Source organism: Leptopilina heterotoma, unplaced genomic scaffold, assembly GCF_015476425.1.
Source record: "Leptopilina heterotoma isolate Lh14 unplaced genomic scaffold, ASM1547642v1 Lhet_456, whole genome shotgun sequence".
NCBI classification, from domain to species: Eukaryota; Metazoa; Arthropoda; class Insecta; order Hymenoptera; family Figitidae; genus Leptopilina; species Leptopilina heterotoma.
This window is the reverse complement of record NW_025111090.1, coordinates 94,333-114,632: the sequence shown is the minus strand read 5'-3', so window position 1 is coordinate 114,632 and position 20,300 is coordinate 94,333. Positions and strand designations below refer to the sequence as shown.

Below are 20,300 nucleotides of genomic sequence, written 5' to 3'. Positions count from 1 at the left end.
GACTGAATAGTGTGGGGTGCTGTCATGGTCGTGCTCGTTGTCATGCTCATCTGAGCACTCGTTGTTGTGGGGGAAAATGTCGTCATGCTGGCTGTTGTCATGACTGGGGGTGGGGGTGTAAAATTTGGGGTCGAAACAACGCTGGTCGGACTATGTCTACTGTACGGTGTTCCAAATTTGGTTTTCTTTCCCCCACTCCCTAATGTTTTCCTGGCACTAATACGTTCAATGACCTGACTCGCCCCACTATCTGATTCTTCGTCATCTGCTGATTACATCTGGCCACCTCGACGATAATTTACAAATGGAAATTTCTCCATTTATGGCTCTGGGAAAGCTTCCACCAAAAAGATTTTGTCGGAATTTCCCAAGTCATATCGATCGCTAAATGGCACATCTAAATCGTCGATTTGGGCTAACCTCATTTCCGCTCGCAATAGTCTCTCCTTCAAGACTTGTGGCGAACCACTGATACACAATTGGTGTCTCAATAAATTCGTCACTACCTGGCCAACTTGCATGATTTTAATTTTTTCCCATACTCGGCTTACACATGGTACTCCAATTAATTCGCTCATGCGTCTCTTGTAATCCTGCATCTCGTCAATTGCCTTTGCCATTTAAAAAAAAAATTTTAAAGAAAATTTTCTAAGTTTGAAAAAATGTAAATTTTCAGGGGGGTGCACAATTAGTATATACGTCACTGTGCTGTCTTGAAGCAAGGACGTGACTACTCAAGGAGGGCCCCCTTTTACTATTTCCGGTCTAACATGTTCTCGGCATAAAATTTTGGGGAAATTTTTGATTTTGCACAAGTTGTGGGGAATTTTACTCGGATTTTTCTCACAAAACTGGCTTTCGACAAACAAACAAAAATTTTTAATTTTTATCATGGCAGGAAATTTTTACAGTCTCAAGGAAATTTAAATTTTTAAATAATTGGCAAAGGCACTCTACAATTTTATTTTACACAATTTTTGATATTACTTTACTTATAATTTATCGATAAGTAAATTCTGGCATTGGCAAAATAAATGAATAAACAATCTGGCAATGAGAATTTTGAATTTTCTGTCAGCTGGTAACATACAATTTGTATGTCTGGCGTTAGCAACAAATAAATTTTAAATTCTGGCAACATATACAATTTTCTGACACTGGCAAGTAACAAAATTTGAATCTTCTGGCTATTGACAAAATAGACTTTGGCTCTGGCTAAATTAAAGATTCAAATTTCTGGCACACTTGCACTAAAATCTGGCTCACAATTAATTTTCAGTCGTGTCTCGGTTCGAGCTTGGCCCCACGTTGGGCGCCAAGTTTTGTGACGTATGATTTTAACCTACCTAGTGATCTACCTTCATTTGTCGCGATTTCGTATACGGAAGGTCCTAAAATTCGTATTACTGTAAACGGTCCCTGATTTTTACCACCAAACGCTCGTGTGATTTTCTTGCTAGCGGATGAAGTTACTAGTTTCTTGCACATGACTTTGTCTCCTATTTGGAATACTATGTTTCGACGTCTTTTGTCATAGTGAATTTTCTGTCTGTCAAAAGCGCTGTCCATTTGTAGCGAGACGAGGTCTTGTAACTCTTTTAGTTTCTCTATTCGCTCTAATCATTCGTCTTCGTTTGTCGCTTCGAATTCTGTCGGTTCTTCCGTTCTGTACCGTAAATTATTGTACGGCCTAGGTTCCCTTCCCGTATTTAGAAATGCCGGGCTTACACCAGTACTACCGTGCACTGCTGTATTGTACGCAAATCTAAGGTCTTTTAGGTACACGTCCCATTTGGTGTGATTTTTGGAAACGTACGCTGAAATAATTGTTTTAATTACTCGGTTTACCCGTTCTACCGGATCGGATTGCGGGTGGTATACTGGAGTAAACGCGTGTTTGATTCCGTACGCTTCGGTTAACCCTTCGAACGCTTGATTTACATATTCTGTACCGTTATCCGAAACTAATACTTGGGGGGCTCCCCATCGGTTGAGAATTAAGTCCTCGAAAGCTTTAATTATCGTTTCCGCGTTCGCTTTGCGCATCGGGGCTAATTCTATCCAACGAGTGTATAAGTCTTCGAAAATTACAAAATATTGAAATCCTAGTGAACTTTTAGGCCATGGGCCCATAACATCTGTCGCGACTACTGACCATGGTGTTTGTATTACCCTTTTTCCCATGAGTCCTGCCGCGGGTCTTTGATCAGGTTTGATCTTCTGACAAGTGTCGCATGTTCCTACCCATTCTTTGATATCGCGGTACATACCTGGCCAGTAATACTGTACAGATACTCGTCTGTACGTTTTTTCTATCCCAAGGTGACCTGCTTGGGGTTCGCAATGTGTCTCGTTAAACACTTCTTTTCTCTGTTCGTTAGGAATGACTAATTTCCACGCGTCGAGGTCGTCGATTACCGAATCAATTAACGGGTTTGGGCGATAACGATAAACTTTACCGTCGGTTACCTTCCATCCGTGGAATTTTCTCGGAGTTTCATTCACTTCCTTCACACGTTGGCAATACCATGCATCTTCCACCGGTTCCATAGCGGCTATCGGTAGCGCCATCTCCTCTTCATACATTCTCGATAGTGCATCAGGAACCAAGTTTTCTGAACCTTTGCGATACACTACGTCGAAATCGTATTCTAGGAGATCTAACGCCCACCGGGCCAACCGTCCAGTCGGATTATGCAAGTTGTGGAGCCAGCGTAGTGAACTGTGATCGGTAATGACCGTGAAATGAAACCCTTCGAGGTTGGGCGCCACTGTTGTAACGATCCTTACGTTTACTTGCGGATCTTACCCGCGAATCGTTACAAAAATGGCAATTTACGGATTCCAAATTGCCGAATTATAAATTCCACACTTCGAACTTATAATACACCATCGATGACCCGTTTTAGGGAACTTCCCCAGCGCCAGGTAGGTAAACTACCCGGATCACGATGCTGTAACAAAACAAAGAACTTTCCCGGACTAGCTCTTACCGAGCTCAATATTTTATTTACGAAGTTACGTTTTATATTGAAATAATAGGGCGCGAGTACCGCACACAGAGGAGAGAGACAAGTTGAATTTAACATACAAATAAAACAAATGAATAAAGAAAATTATAAGAACACACAAGCAGATTATTTTCTTTTAAATCACTCTTCTTTTTATTTTAAACTTTGAACTTTGTGAAGAGAACTGAGAACTTCCACACGCCGGTGATTGCGACGGTCGACCGAAAATGGCGGCGTCCTATCGGCTTGCCATGAGGTCTTCCTTCTCGATAGTATTTCTCGGTCACACCGTACACCGGTGATATTCCCAAGACAACGAGGAAGATGGATACTGGACACTAACCTTTGATTCGGTCCAACCGAGCACGGAAATCCATCTTTAACTACTTTGATGGTGGTAATAATTGACCGCGGTGAAACCGTAAATATCAATCGGCAGCCAGGCACGAACTGTCGAAATTAGGTTAATTGACATCCTGCTTCGGTCTCGTATATATGTCATGCGCACCTTGGGTTCGCCCCAGCAGCATGATAACAGGCCCATCATCTATGACAGGTGGTTGCCAGTTGACAGTAGATTTGTGCCGATTAATATTAATTGTTGACACATTTTCGGTCGGTTGATAATTAAATAACAATAAATAACATTGTGTTTTCTAATCAACCAAAACGTGTGGAATTCTCTTAAGATAAACAATATGATTTTTATACAACTCAACATTTTTGTATTATATTGATTCTATACAATTCAACAAGATAATAATAAAGTAAAATGTTGAGTTCGATTCTGGCTACCGCATTTAATTTATAATAATTAATCAAGAATTAACTGAATAAGTTTCGGCGAAAACTCAATTCGGTTTTTATAACGTGATTATTTAAAATCAACGTTACAATATATATAAGAGAAAGAAAATTATTTTTGATTTGAAATTTTCGTAAAAAAATCAGTTGCTACCCGTAAATTTATATTTACAAATTATTATTATAATATGTAAGAAAAAATCATTCTTTCCGAGTCAAATAAATTAAATTAAATTATTAGATTATTTAATTTATTTATTTAATTATTAAATTAAATTATTTGACTCGGAAAAAATGATTTTTTCTCACATATATAATTTTCGACCGAGTGGTAAATTCTACTTTATATATAGGTAATTAAACGTCCAAACTCTGGGTATTTACTGTCAAGATATAGACATTAATAAAAAAATTAATGACTACTTAAATTGTTATAAATAATGTACAGCAGTCGACATTATTTATCGAAAAAAGAACTTTTCTCGGAAAAGATTAATTTAAAAAAAATCTAAGGGGGTAGATAACGTCCAACCTCTAGGTATTTACTGTCAAGACATAGACATTGATTAAAAAAATTAAAAACCACTTAAATTGTTATAAATAATGTACAGCAGTCGACATTATTTATCGAAAAAAGAACTTTTTTCGGAGTAGACTAATTTAAAAAAAATCTAAGGGGGTAGATTACGTCCAAACTTCGAGAGATTACTTTTAAGATACAGACATTAATTAAAAAAAATAATTACCATTTAAATTGTTATAAATAATGTAAGCAATCGACATTATTTATCGAAAAAAGAACTTTTCTCGGAAAAGACTAATTTAAAAAAAATCTAAGGGGGTAGAAAACGTCCAAACTCTGGGTATTTACTGTCAAGACATAGACATTGAGTAAAAAAATTAAAAACCACTTAAATTGTTATAAGTAATGTACAGCAGTCGACATTATTTATCGAAAAAAGAACTTTTTTCGGAAAAGACTAATTTAAAAAAAATCTAAGGGGGTAGAAGACGTCGAAACTCTGGGTATTTACTGTCAAGACATAGATATTAATTAAAAAAATTAAAAACCACTTAAATTGTTAAAATAATGTACAGCAGTCAAAAAAAGTTTTTCCGCAAACAGGACATTTTTCGGAAAAGACTTATTTAAAATAAATCTAAGGGGGTAGATAACGTCCAAACTTTAAAAGATTACTCTCAAGATATAGAAATTAATAAAAAAATTAATGACTACTTAAATTGTTATAAATAATGTACAGCATTCGACATTATTTATCGAAAAAAGGACTTTTTTCGGAAAAGACTAATTTAAAAAAAATCTAAGGGGGTAGATAACGTCCAAACTCTGGGTATTTACTGTCAAGATAAAAAAATTAATAAAAAAATTAATGACTACTTAAATTGTTATAAATAATGTACAGCAGTCGACATTATTTATCGAAAAAAGAACTTTTCTCGGAAAAGATTAATTTAAAAAAAATCTAAGGGGGTAGATAACGTCCAACCTCTGGGTATTAACTGTCAAGACATAGACATTGAGTAAAAAAATTAAAAACCACTTAAATTGTTATAAGTAATGTACAGCAGTCAAAAAAAGTTTTTCGCAAACAGGACTTTTTTCGGAAAAGACTTATTTAAAAAAAATCTAAGGGGGTAGAAGACGTCGAAACTCTGGGTATTTACTGTCAAGACATAGACATTAATTATAAAAATTAAGAACCACTTAAATTGTTATAAATAATGTACAGCAGTCGACATTATTTATTGAAAAATGAACTTTTTTCGGAAAAGACTAATTTAAAAAAAATCTAAGGGAGTAGAAAACGTCCAAACTCTGGGTATTTACTGTCAAGACATAGACATTGATTAAAAAAATTAAAAACCACTTAAATTGTTATAAATAATGTACAGCAGTCGATATTATTTTTCGAAGAAAGGACTTTTTTCGGAAAAGACTAATTTTAAAAAAATCTAATAGGGTAGAAAACGTCCAAAATTCAAGAAATTACTCTCAAGATATAGACATTAATAAAAAAATTAATAACTACTTAAATTGTTATAAATAATGTACAGCTGTCTAAAAAGTTCTTCACATACAGGACTTTTTTCGGAAAAGACTTATTTAAAAAAAATCTTAGGGGGTAGAAAACGTCCAAACTCTGGGTATTTGCTGTCAAGACATAGGCATTGATTAACAAAATTAAAAACAACGTAAATTGATATAAATAATGTACAGCAGTCGACATTATTTATCGAAAAAAGAACTTTTTTCGGAGTAGACTAATTTAAAAAAAATCTAAGGGGGTAGATTACGTCCAAACTTCGAGAGATTACTCTTAAGATACAGACATTAATTAAAAAAAATAATTACCAATTAAATTGTTATAAATAATGTAAGCAGTCGACATTATTTATCAAAAAAAGAACTTTACTCGGAAAAGATTAATGGGTAAGACTCCGTCAGAAAAATTACGATTTGCATGAGGTCTTCAGAATTACCAGTAATTTGGTGAAATTGTAGTATTGGATAATAGAAATTAGTCTACCAAATATTTTTTAAAAATTTTCAAAATTGTTAAAGTTACGCCATATTGAATTTTTTTGTCACTATTTTTTTAAATCTTAATATTTCCGAAACATTTTGATGAAATTTAATAAAATTTGAACAGCTTATATTTGAAACCATGTTCTTTCTGACTGTCACACATAAAAAAAAAAATTTTGCCCCGAAAAAGTCAAAAAAATTTTTTGAATCGTTTTTACGGGAGCCGGACCTATTTTTGAGTTTTTTTTTGTAAATTAATAAAATATTCCTTATAATTTTATCTTTCATTTAAAAAAAAAGTATGGACACTTAAATAGTTTTCGAGATATCGCAATTTGTCTGAAACATTGCAGCATTTTCGCGTCTGCGCCATAGTGTCACGCGCACTGAACGTTTCACTATAGCTCATTACAGCTGTTCTGGTATTAACTTATTGACGGATATCTCTTGATGCTTATCTTAAATTGTTTGTGTCTTACATTATTGCTTGCATTTGAATAAAGTTGCGTATTATTTTTCAGGAACGATTTGCACCATTTGTTTTGTGGTTAACATTTTTTTGTATATATGTAAATAATATTTTTAGTTTTATTTGTTTTATTTCATTTAATTTCTTTTATTAGGTAGGTAGTAGTATAAGCATAGATTTAAGTAAAAGCGATTAATAATCGATAAAATGCCTAGAAGGCAATGCGTTAATCCTGGTAAAAGGAAATCACACGGTTATGTTGATCCAAAAAATCTTCGATTAATTTCGAAAGAGATTAGCAAACAATTTTCAGTCGAGCAAGGTAAATTTATTTGCGACAGTTGTCGCTTAAATTTGAATAGACGAGGGGAAAGGTCAGTTAGGAAAGACATAACAGAAAGGACCGAAAGTAATGCCGACAGTTATGTCCAAAATATGGTGTTAGATCAACCGATATCAAATTTATGTGAAATTAATAATAACGCTTCTGAAAAAATGGAACTTGAACTGTTTGAAAATGATGAAGATCAAAATTTTATAAGAGATATAGAAAATGATTTTAAAAAAAATAAGAGCATCAAGAAATTGAATTCAATTTTGCAAGTATTAGACTTGGAAAAAATTACAGTAACTAAAGATCTTCGCACTAAATTCGCTCAAGAAAAGAAAGTTACTGAAATTCGGGAAGCTGTTGAAAAAGAATTAAAAAAGGTTTTGGTACATACTCAATCAGATAATGCTAATAATGATCTAGCAGGCCTTATGTTCGAAATTAAAGAAAAATTAGATAATAAGCCCGGTAAATCCCGTATGACAGAACTTTTAACAATGGTTCCGATGAGTTGGAGCATTCCAAAAATTGTTTTTGAATTTCAGGTGCCTTATAGTTTAGCCATAAAGGCTGTACAGTTGCATGCTAAGAATCGCATTGGATCGACACCAAATCCAATACAAGGTAAAAAATTACTGGAACAGACGGTTCAAGTAGTTAAAGAATTTTATTATGAATGCGATATTAGTCGACAGTTACCCGGAAAAAAAGACTGCGTCTCCGTTAAGCAAGCTGATGGTACTCGAAAATTAATTCACAAACGATTAATATTGGGAAATTTAAACGAAATTTATGCAAGTTTTAAGAATGAATTTCCAAATTAAAAAAATTAGCTTTTCAACTTTTGTTAAATTACGTCCTAAAGAGTGTATATTTGCAGGTGCTAGTGGTACGCATTCTATTTGTGTCTGCAAAATTCATGAAAATACGAAACTCTTAATTGATGGAGCTAATATTACTGAACCTGTTGCTGATGACGAACGTCTTTTTTTCTTAAAAACATATAAAACCATGTTGTCTTCAATGGTCTGTGGTATAGAAACTTCTTCTTGCTTCTTAGGTTCTTGTCAATCGTGTCCAGGTGTTGCACCTTTGATTAAAAAAATTGGAAAAACTTTTTGAAAATAACTGCATTACAAAAATTAGTTACAATAGCTGGACTTCAACTGATCGCACTACATTGGATACTTTTTGTGACTCTACTGAGAAATATTTAGAAAAACTCGAATTTCATCTAAATAATTTGCTCAAACATGATTTTTAAATTAGTCTTTTCCGAAAAAAGTTCTTTTTTAGATAAATAATGTCGACTGCTGTACATTATTTAAAACAATTTAAGTTGTTTTTAATTTTTTTAATCAATCTCTATGTCTTGACAGTAAACACCCAGAGTTTGGACGTTTTCTACCCCCTTAGATTTTTTTTAAATTAGTCTTTTCCGAAAAAAGTCCTTTTTTCAATAAATAATGTCGACTGCTGTACATTATTTATAACAATTTAAGTGGTTTTTAATTTTTTTAATTAATGTCTATGTCTTGACAGTAAATACCCAGAGTTTGGACGTTTTCTACCCCCTTAGATTTTTTTTAAATTAGTCTTTTCCGAAAAAAGTCCTTTTTTCGATAAATAATGTCGACTGCTGTACATTATTTATAACAATTTAAGTGGTTTTTAATTTTTTTAATTAATGTCTATGTCTTGACAGTAAATACCCAGAGTTTGGACGTTTTCTACCCACTTAGATTTTTTTTAAATAAGTCTTTTCCGAAAAAAGTCCTGTTTGCGAAAAACTTTTTTTGACTGCTGTACATTATTTATAACAATTTAAGTAGTTATTAATTTTTTTATTAATGTCTATATCTTGAGAGTAATTTCTCGAATTTTGGACGTTTTCTACCCCCTTAGATTTTTTTTAAATTAGTCTTCTCCGAAAAAAGTTCTTTTTTCGATAAATAATGTCGACTGCTGTACATTATTTATAACAATTTAAGTTGTTCTGAATTTTTTTAATTAATGTCTATGTCTTGACAGTAAATACCTAGAGTTTGAACGTTTTCTACCCCCTTAGATTTTTTTTAAATTAGTCTTTTCCGAAAAAAGTCCTTTCTTCGATAAATAATGTCGACTGCTGTACATTATTTATATCAATTTAAGTTGTTTTTAATTTTTTTAATCAATGCCTATGTCTTGACAGCAAATACCCAGAGTTTGGACGTTTTCTACCCCCTTCGATTTTTTTAAATTATTCATTTCCGAAAAAAGTCCTTTCTTCGATAAATAATGTCGACTGCTGTACATTATTTATAACAATTAAAGTTGTTTTTAATTTTTTTAATCAATGTCTATGTCTTGACAGTACATACCCAGAGTTTGGACGTTATTCATGTTACCTCATGTAATGTATGTTAATACGTTGAAAACCTCGACTTTGTTACATTCACCCATCCCTGCGTACCACTAACCATAGGTTAAGTGTGGATAAAGCTTTAGGCTTCGACATGTTAGTAGCACTTTAAGTTTTATGAATTAAGGCCAACGCAGAATAGATCTTTAACCGGAACCGCAATCGTAACCGTAAGCGTAAGAATGAGTTAGAGAAGGATAAACAATATACCTATCCTTCTTTAACTCATTTTTACGGTAACTAGATTCTAGTAATTTTTTATAGGAGAATCGTTTGACTTTCTATATATGTTTTAAGTCATCGACCAACGTGTTTGAATATTTAAATATTTTTTTCTGTGCATTGTTGAATTCGGTTAATTTATTTAAAAGGTTGAACGGTATTTATTTATCACGTTATGGCTGAAGTGGAAAAAGATAATAATTTCTGTAAGTAAAAATAAATAACAATTATGTTTCTTTGTAGAAGTGTGCTTAAAGTATATTTAAAAAGCATTTAAAATTGAGTTAGGTTATGTTTAGACTATTATGATTAAATATATGTGACGCTCCACGAGAAAAGGGACCTTATGACTTACAGACGAATTTTGCAGGAGAGGTATTTAAAGTGGAACCACTCTGATTGGTCAAGACGTTTCATTGAAAGTCAGTCCCACTACTCACTTCACATTGATAGTTATCCATGTTACACGAAGCGCATGAGTTGTACGTACATAACCTGTGTAGTTGTGTTAGAAAGTAGAGGGGCTGATTTTCTAAACAACCGGGTGTAAACACTCAAAAGGTTCATTTTTAAACATTGATAACAAAAAAACCTGTAAGTAGAAATTATTTTTGCCTTTTGTATATGAAAGAGCAACTCAAAAAGTACGGAATGATATAAATAACTCAAAACTAATTTTTTTGCAGCTAAGGTCCTTTTTCTCGTGGAGCGTCACATATATGATATATATTAAATAATATTTACACTGAAGAAATTTTATTGGAATCTGATGCGACATCTGTGAGGAGTGCAGCATACAAAAAATGTAATAAGTAAATTAATTGAGGTTCATATTTAAATAACAATAATCGTATAAAAAAGTTTAAATAATCCTGAAAAGTATTAAAGGTATTAATTTATCACGTTAAGGCTGAAGTGGAAAAAGATAATGTTTCTATAAGTAAAAAATAAAATTTTTTATAAATAATAATAATATTTTTTTGTAAAAGTGTGCTGAGAGTATATTTAAAAGCATTTGATAATGAGTTAGATTATGTTTAGACTTTTATGAATGAATAAATATATTAAACAATATTTACACTGTATAAAATCAAAATCACATGCTTTTAATTGTAAAGTTCCATGTTAAACTATATTGTGAATGTACTATTTTGAGGTTAGAAAAAAACGTTATAAATTATCACTAAATTATGTACTTAAGTCTTCATAAATATAACCTAAAATTATACCATGATAATTTTAACGTCTTATGATTTAAAACCATACTTTTAAAATTGTATTATTTATTTACAACAGTTAAAATGGCTGTTTAAATTAATACCGCTATTTTCATTTTACGTTTCTCGCCTGGCGTATTTTTCAAAAATGCCTGTCACATGAAAGCAGAAAACGCTCGTGACGTCATAGATGAAATAGAATCGACCAATAGCATCAATTATTACCGATAATATTCCTTTAGATCTATATTGCAATTCGCTCTTAAAAAAACGTTTTGACGTTTCAACGTTTCAACGCTTTCAAGTGACTGTCAAGAAAAAATTTAACGTTTCACGCCGTAAATTTTTCACTATTTTTAATTTGTAAAGTAATTTATTATAAACAACAAATACAACTTTTATAGCATATATACGTATGTTTAAATATAAAAAATTTATATTAAGAAAATAATATTTTTAGGTTATGCATTCAAAATAATCAATTAATTGCCTTTTTATAAATTACAAAAAGGATTTTAATACTTTTCAGTATTATTTGAACTTTTGTATACGATTATTATTATTAAAAAATAAATTCGATTGAGTTACTTCTTTACATTTTGTGGATGCTGCAATCTTCAGAGATTTCGCAACAGATTCCAATAAATTTTCTTCAGTGTAAATATTGTTTTATATATATTTAATCATAATAGTCTAAACATAACCTAACTCAATTTTAAATGCTTTTTAAATATACTTCCAGCACACTTCTACAAAGAAACATAATTATTATTTATTTTTACTTACAGAAATTATTATCTTTTTCCACTTCAGCCATAACGTGATAAATAAATACCTTTCAACCTTTTAAATAAATTAACCGAATTCAACAATGCACCAAAAAAATATTTAAATATTTAAACACGTTGGTCGATGACTTAAAACATATATAGAAAGTCAAACGATTCTCCTATGAAAAATTACTAGTATCTAGTAAATTACCCTTTCCGCCTTTACGCCGACGCTTTGACGTCTATACATGGGACGGCACCTTAAAGATTCTATTCTGCGTTGGCCTTTATAAACGAACCTCCAGGTTTTTCACACACAATGATTTGAGGTTAAAATGTATGTTTGACATGTGGAGAAAGTGATGAAACAAATTAAACAACAAACGATTCTTAATTACATGTGTCTTGACGAGGTGAAAGGTACTACATTGTGAATAGGGATGCGAGTTTTAGAATGAAAACTAAATAGTTTTAAATACTTCCGTGTCGACATAGCTTCATAAGAATTTCTTAGGATGTTAATTTATTATCATTCAAATTTATGCGTCATATATGTAGCGGCAGATTCCACGACCAATCACAATTGCTTAAGTACCTGTGACAGAATTAATCATGTGTTATTAATTACATCTTAGTGACTTATTTTAGACGTTGCTTTTCAGAAGGAACAGCTAATGCATTGTTTACTTTTATTCTGTTCTTGTACCCAAATTATTATGTATACCAATAATGAATTTGACAGTGTATTCCCATGTACTTTTTTCACTGTATCCGATTCCAAAACCAGAAATGTCACATTGGCTCTCGCTTTTTGGGTTACATTTAAAAAACGACTCAATAGAAAGAATTATAGAAAGAACACCTGATGTAGTCATAGATTCCACGACCAATCATAGTTCTTTATTTGATGTGAACGAATTTAGCGTATGCTAATAATTATATTTTTGTAATTCAGTTTACACATTGCTATACAAATGAAACAGTTAATGGTGTGTTTACTGGCTTTTTGATTCTGAATCCAAATTATTGTGTATACCACTATTAACCCAGCGAGCGTGAGGTAGGGTAAAATTTACCCTATATTCGTTTCTCAGTAATTCGAATTTGTAATGTTAAATTTAACTTTAATTTAATCAATTTTTAAACACATAAACAATTTAACGTTGGTAAATTAGATTACTAGGCAACATAGAACATATAGTAAAAAATATCAAGGTATTAAGGTTTTTTTAATGTGAAAATAGAAAATGACTGGACGAAGAAATAGTTTAATGCACTTCAGAGTTTGTGGGTGCAAAAAGTGTTGTCAACAAGGTCAATGTATGACTTTGCATATTTTTCAGGCTTTAATTAAACCTGTCTAAATTTGAACTTATGAAATAAAACTTTATTTACGTAAAATATACTGTTGAGAAGTTCTTAGAATGCTAAGTTATTATCGTTAAAAATTAGATGTCATATATGTAAAACTTTTTGTTGATGTAGCGGCAAATTCCACGATCAATCACAATTGCTTACGTACCTGTGACATAATTAATAATGCATTATTAATTATTTTAGACTTATTTTAGACATTGTTTTTCAGAAGGAGCAGCTCCGTGGATTACTTTCATTTTGCTCTTGTACCTAAATTATTATGTATACCACCAATAAATCTGATAGAGTATTAAGGTGCTAAGATTCATTAAATAATATTTTACTCTTTTGAGAACGTAATACATTAATAACATTTTATACCTTTCAATCCAAAATACGTCTGGACATACTATATTATCTGAATAGGACACATGTGAATAACACAAAAATTATTTATTAACCTATTTTTATCCAAAATAGGTCTGAGTATGTTAATTAATATATTTTTATATCTTATTAATATATTTGTATTGCACTACCGGCGGTAATTGTGCGACCCCTACATTCTTGATAACTATTAAATAAATTTAATTTGAAAAACATAATATCTAAAACTTTTTCCATTATATTTTCAGAAAACTTAAAATGCTGAAAAAATTGATACCATAACGACCAATAAATGTTATTTTTTAAATCAAATTTTTAACAAAAAACTAAATTTTAGTAAATTGCCTAATTTCTCCTTATCTTCTAAATAAATTAACGTTCTTAAAGTTCATAAGAACTATTATTAAAAACAAGTTATTCGTTTATAATCTAAAAACATATTTTATGTATTGTAAATATTAGACAACAGGTGGGTTCTAAAATAGTGTGCTATTTACATACCACGACTGTTTCAGATCGCTTGAGGCAGATGCCGCGAAGTTGATACACGTAAACGTGGTCAAATCTTCTTAAGAGTTTTGCATATGTGACCGGGTCTGAGAAAAGGGACCTACTTTCAAAATTAATTTAAAAGACTTCCGGATGTCCTAGAGGTCTGAAATTTTTTATGCAAGTTCAGAACTGATACAATAATGAATAATTCTGAACTCTACAATAATCCATAGTTATTTTTGGACTTGCACAACCAGGTTGCCGATGACGTGTATACTTGGGGATCATCTTCGAGGAATTAAGTCAAATTTTTTGTAAATGGTTTAGGCATTCAATTTAAGACTTAGGGGAAATATTCTTGACACTTAGACAACCAAGAGTAATTTTTGTCTTAAAATTACTTATATTTTCATAAAAAAAATTAAAAAATTTTTTTTAAATTTGTTTAAACAATTGCAAAAAAAATTTTTTAACAATCGGGACTGATTGCATTGTATTTCTAGGACCTTAAACTATAAGAAACCATTATAAAAAAATCGATTTTTTGGTAAGTAGGTCCCTTCATTCTCTCAGACCCGGTCACATATATCCATACAGTGCAATGGTATGAACCACGACCATCAATTTTTGATAACGAAAGTTATTTAAAAACTAATCGATCGCTTCAATTAGCAAATTTCATTACTTATTATTAAAAACAAGTTATTTGTTTATACTCTAAAATTGTATTTTATGGATTGTTGTAAATATTAGACAACAGGTTGGTTCTAATGGATGTGCTATTTAGATACTACGACCGTTTAGACACCGTGATGCAGATTCCGCGACCGAGAAGAGAAGTTCATACACGTAGACATGGTCAAGTCTTCGTAAGATTTTTGCATATATCCATACAGTGCAGTAGCAGATCTCACGAACTACCCGAATTTCTCGTTGAAATTTAGGACAGACGTTAACTTCTCAAATCCTCTGAGCCGGTGGAGTCCAGTGCGAGCTGATTTTGGAGAGATGTTGGAATTGTTAATCTAATTATCAATCCTAAAATCTTGTTATTTATAACCGGCCGGTTGCATAGATATTGCCCGCGTCCGTCTCAAATATCGGTGGCCCAAGAGCGCGATCTAAACTAATTATCGAATTATCGGTTGCATAGATATTGCCCGGACTAATTCGGTAAAAAGTAGATCCGCAGTGAGTTTTACACAGTTGTGTGAAATGGCCGGTTGCATAGATATTGTCCGCGTCCACTCGCCACAAGTGCAATCTCACAAACAAAGGAAAATTGCGCGAATCAGACGTCGCGATTTTCCGTGAAAACAAGAACAAAAGAATTTTCGCCCGACGGATGCTTTGTAATTCGGAAGAGGAATAGCTCCGCCGGTAGTTTGTATTATTATATATTATTATTTTTGAATAGTCCATTATTCTACAAAATGGTATAATTTGAGTTAAAAAATTTTCTCACAGAACCTGGATATTGATTTCTTGAATATTTGATTTCTCAGAATATAGTTTTAACACAAATTGTACTTCATTTTAACGTGATGAACTATTTCTGATGTTTTAATCAATGTCTTTTTGCTATAGATTCTTATTTGAAACGATTTTATTGAAACTCTTCGACGGAATTGTAAAACATATGTAGCACTTTACGTGGAATAATTTCACGTCAGTTTATCTACTTTAAACTCTTTTTATTTATGTGTATACAAATATTTTCATATTTTTATATTTTTTCATTTTGAACACAAGCTTTAAAGATGTTAAAGCATAAAAAGTATGGTTGTTGCTTATGTTCCAATGCCAACGTTTTGACTTGGTAATATTTGTTTAAAAAAATGTATTATTTTAAAAAAAATTTAAAATACTAAACGCACTTTATTTTCTATGTAATTTCAAAGACCAATGAAAGTAAGGGAAAGAAAGGATGACTTAGAGAGAATTATTTTTTTTGTTACATCAAATTTAATTCTATTAAAAATAGTTCAACGTATGTAAATAATATATTTCTATAAAAGAAATAAAATCATATTGTTAATTCTGGGATTATGTAAATGGGGATAAAGTCAGACCCGCGATCGTTACAGGGGACGAGGCATCCGTGGCATCAGCAGGAGCTTGGGATATCGAAGAAAAAAAAGCAAGATCAGACAATATCTTAGCAATCAAACCATCGGAATTAAAGCAAATAAAAAATTTTGTAACGTCGAGGGATGTGTGGCAGAAGTTAAAGTCAATTTACCAGTCAATCGGGCCAGCCCGAAAAGCGACGTTGCTTAAGACGCTTACGCTACTAAAAATGACGGACGATGGCGATGTACACGATCACCTGCAGAAATTCTTCGATATCATTGACAAGCTGAGCGAAAAGGATATAGATGTAAACAAGGATCTCCTAACCGTGATGTTACTTTACAGTCTGCCCATTAGCTTTGAAAATTTTCTCTGCGCGACGAGTTGCCGACCCCAGAAACTTTACGCTTAAAAATTGTTGAAGAGTTCTAAACAAGAAAGAATGGAAATCAGTACAATCTTTCCGACGCGATGTTCTCGAAGAAAAAGTTTTTCAAATCGCGCAATACAAATCGAAAAGAAGACGATAAAAAATGTGACAGTGGACAGAAGAGTGAGCTATTTAAGTTTAGATGTCGCCGGTGCCGAAAACTCGGTCATAAGGCAGTAAACTGTAACGAATCTAGAGAAACCAAAAACAACGCGAATACAGTTTACGACGAATGTTTACTGTCGAATACAGAGAACACAAATCGCTCGGAAGCGTACGGGACGGGTGAATCGCGGAACAGTGAATTATGGTGTCTTCATAGTGGCTGCTCAACGCACATGGGAAACAATAACGCGAAATTTATAACCGAACTCCAACCTTGTGCCGGAAGTTTAAAATTGGCGAGTGAAACATCCACTACTCCAATCGAAGGAAAAGGATGTGTGGCTATCAGTGCAGATGTTAACGGTAAAGTGAAAAACATAAGTGTCAGTGACGTGTTACATGTTCCGCAATTGCGCACAAATTTGTTATCCATTGGAAAAATCACAGATCGAAATTGTGTAGTGATCTTTGATAAACGGGAAGCTAAAATCATTAACAAAGCAGGTAAAACAATACTCGCTGCCGATCGGAAGGAAGGCTTGTATTATATACGCGAAACAAGTAGTAAATTGAACTCGAATGTTGTGATCGACGAAACTGTTAAAGACAATCCAATGGAAGTGTGTCATGTGAAAATGGGACACTTGAACGTCCGAGACCTCATCGACGGTGACCGAAAAGGACAAATACAGGGTATGAATCTCGGAAATACAAACAGAAACTTTAACTGCAAAATATGTTTCAGCGAAAAAATGACGAGAGCACCTTTTCCAAAGTCAGAGAGAAATTCAAAATTACTGGAGATTATCCACACCGACGTATGTGGCCCGATGCGCGTCGAATCGGTCGGAGGAGACAGATATATTGCGACATTTATCGATGATTACTCCCGTTGGTGTGCCATACGTCTTCTGAAAAATAAGAGTGATGTGCTTTTCTCTTTCAAGGACTTCAAGGCCGCAGCCGAGAATATACACGGCTGCAGGATACAATACGTCCAGTCAGACAACGGGAAAGAGTACATAAACTCTGCATTCAACGAGTTCCTGAAAGAAAATGGCATGGGCAGAAGGTTAACTGTCACTTATACACCACACAAGAATGCTGTTGCGGAAAGACTGGATAGGACACTGATGGACATGAAGAGATGTCTCCTGAAGCAATCAAATCTTCCTTCATCATTTTGGGGTAAAGCTGTTAATACTTCAAATTATATTCGGAACCGGTGTCCGTCCAGCAGTCTCGATGGTATAACTACTTTTGAAAAGTGGACCGGAAAAGTTCCGAACGTGAGTATTAGTATATACTTGCCTCTAAGTCCTCTGTGAATTTCAAAATGGGATCTGCATAAATTTCTGAGAAAAAAAATGCAGAATGCTATGGATCACAGTTTTTACTTTATATTGTGCGAATATGGCTCAATTCCGAAAGCTTGCGGCAAATTCTCGTGATTGAGATTACTTCATAACGTTTGTGAATTCTTGTCATTATTTTGGGGTTACCTGCAAGATATTTTTTCACAGTTTCTTTTCTCATTTTTGAATTGTAATACGTTTGATTTTCGTTGAATTTCGTTAATTTAGTTTTAAGTTATTAATTCATAATATGCATTCAATTTTCAGTAAGCACAACATTATATACTATATATACATGTATAAATTGTAATATTTGAACAAATGGACAAAATTTTTAATGAAATACTCCAAGTGGGTACCTCGAAAGAGGGTAATCCCACCACCGATTCTGATTGGGTGCAAGCCCCGATAGTCGGTGCAAATGGCTCCAAGGATTTTGGAGGGAGCCAAATAGATAGCCAGGTGACATGCTACGAATCAAATGTTCCAAATCAGTTCCTGGCTATTCCGGGAATTTTTAAAAGCTTGCGCCAAGGATTCAAGCGACAAAAAAACGTCAGTCGTGACATCCAGGATGGCGTGACGGTCTTGGAAAGTGCGTTCGATATAATCTGTAAGGATTTACGTTTTATCCCCGAGCCTTTCAAAGAGCAAGAGCCGCAACATCCAACTGTGAGAGCTCCACAGCAGACGGAGAGCACTACTGCAGCTCTGGACGGCGCAACGACATGCGCTAATAAGGCAAAAGGCGTTAACAAACGCCCCAGGGAAGGTGCAAGCCCAGATGCGAGTCCGCAACGGGCGACTCAAAGCGGGAAGAGAATTAAGCGAAAGGATGCTCCACAGCTTGGTTCTGAGTCGATATAAAAAAAGAGGGAATTAAGATCAGTTAAACAAGATACGTCAATGATGTCCTCGCACGTTTTGGGATGTCAGACTGCAAGCCGGTGTCAACGCCGCTAGACCCCGGAGTGAAGTTGGAAAAAGCAAAGGATCCTGATCACGAAGAAAACTCTCTTCCGTATCGTGAACTTTTGAGATCATTGATGTATTTGGCTATGTGTACTCGTCCCGATATCGCATACGCGACCAGTTACCTTAGCCAGTTCAACAACTGCTACAATATAAACCACTGGACAGCTGTAAAACGCGTACTTCGCTACTTACAAAGAACGAAAAATGTAGGTCTACATTTTTATCGATCTGGTAAATCGCTGGAGGGATGTGTCGATGCCGATTGGGCAAACTGCTCAAATGACAGGAAGTCCTATACTGGTTTTTCGTTTATTCTTGGAGGATCCAGTGTTTCATGGGAATCTAGAAAGCAGAGGACCGTGGCTCTTTCATCGACTGAGGCCGAATATATGGCCTTAGCCGAAGCCGGGAAGGAAGCCGCATATTTAAAACGCTTTCTCAAAGAACTGGGATTGTCAAAGACTTTGTACAATGTTAATAATAATTATTATTAGTTAAAAATAATGAAAAATAAATAAGAAAAACATTTTTTTGAAGAAATTTGCTTATTTAAATAATATTTTTTGTCCAGCGCCTACAGTAGAAGGCTAGTGCAGAAATGAATATGACTGGGAGAAGAATGGAGTTATAAGTTTATTATTATGTGTTTTGGATTAGACATAATTTATTTCTCTAATTTTACTCTTTAACAAATATTTTTTTAGTATTTCCAATAAGAATCACAGTAAATCAAAGTAACGAACTTATTAACTGACATACTAACTAATTCAATAACTAACTGAGTAACTAACTATCTAACTTATGAACTAACAGAATATTGCATTGTATTACTCACTAATTGTCACATTATAATGTAATATTTATAAAATGTTTTATAAAAACAACGTATTAAATATGACATTTCTTCATCAAGTATGACAATTTGACATCAATCAAAAACTACCATTGAATTTTTTTAACCATTATATTCCTTTAAGCATATTCATAAGATATATCTCGGATTTTTATATGTTATCTATCAGTTAGTCATAAATTAACACTTAAATATGTTAGATATCTATATGGCATCCCGTCGATACCCCTAAGATATCTTTTGGATATCCTACCCTGACGAAATTTGGATATCTCATGGATATTCGTATGTTTTTCCCCATAGAAAAGAATCAGCTTGTCAACAATATTGTCATTGAGAAATAAAAATTGCTAATTATTTCAAATGTTGAATGTATAGGGTGATGTGGGGTGATGTGCAACGTTTTTTTTCGTTTGACGAAAAACATGTCAAATAATTAAATTATTAAATATTTTAAAATTTATTGACTTAGAGGCATTATAATAGAATATTTCTGCA

At 33.1% G+C, this 20,300-nt stretch overlaps 1 protein-coding gene across 1 annotated transcript; it reads left to right on the top strand.

Annotated features, from left to right (window-relative positions):
- The first annotated feature begins 18,903 nt into the window (after window positions 1-18,903).
- Window positions 18,904-19,443, top strand: LOC122507256 (secreted RxLR effector protein 161-like). The gene has a single exon (XM_043619874.1). The coding sequence runs from the start codon at window positions 18,904-18,906 to the stop codon at window positions 19,441-19,443; it is 540 nt and encodes a 179-aa protein (XP_043475809.1).
- The last annotated feature ends 857 nt before the right edge of the window (window positions 19,444-20,300 follow it).

Excerpts from the sequence above, each read along its gene's own strand:
- LOC122507256 (XM_043619874.1), top strand. The coding sequence starts at position 18,904 with ATGTCAGACTGCAAGCCGGTGTCAACGCCGCTAGACCCCGGAGTGAAG.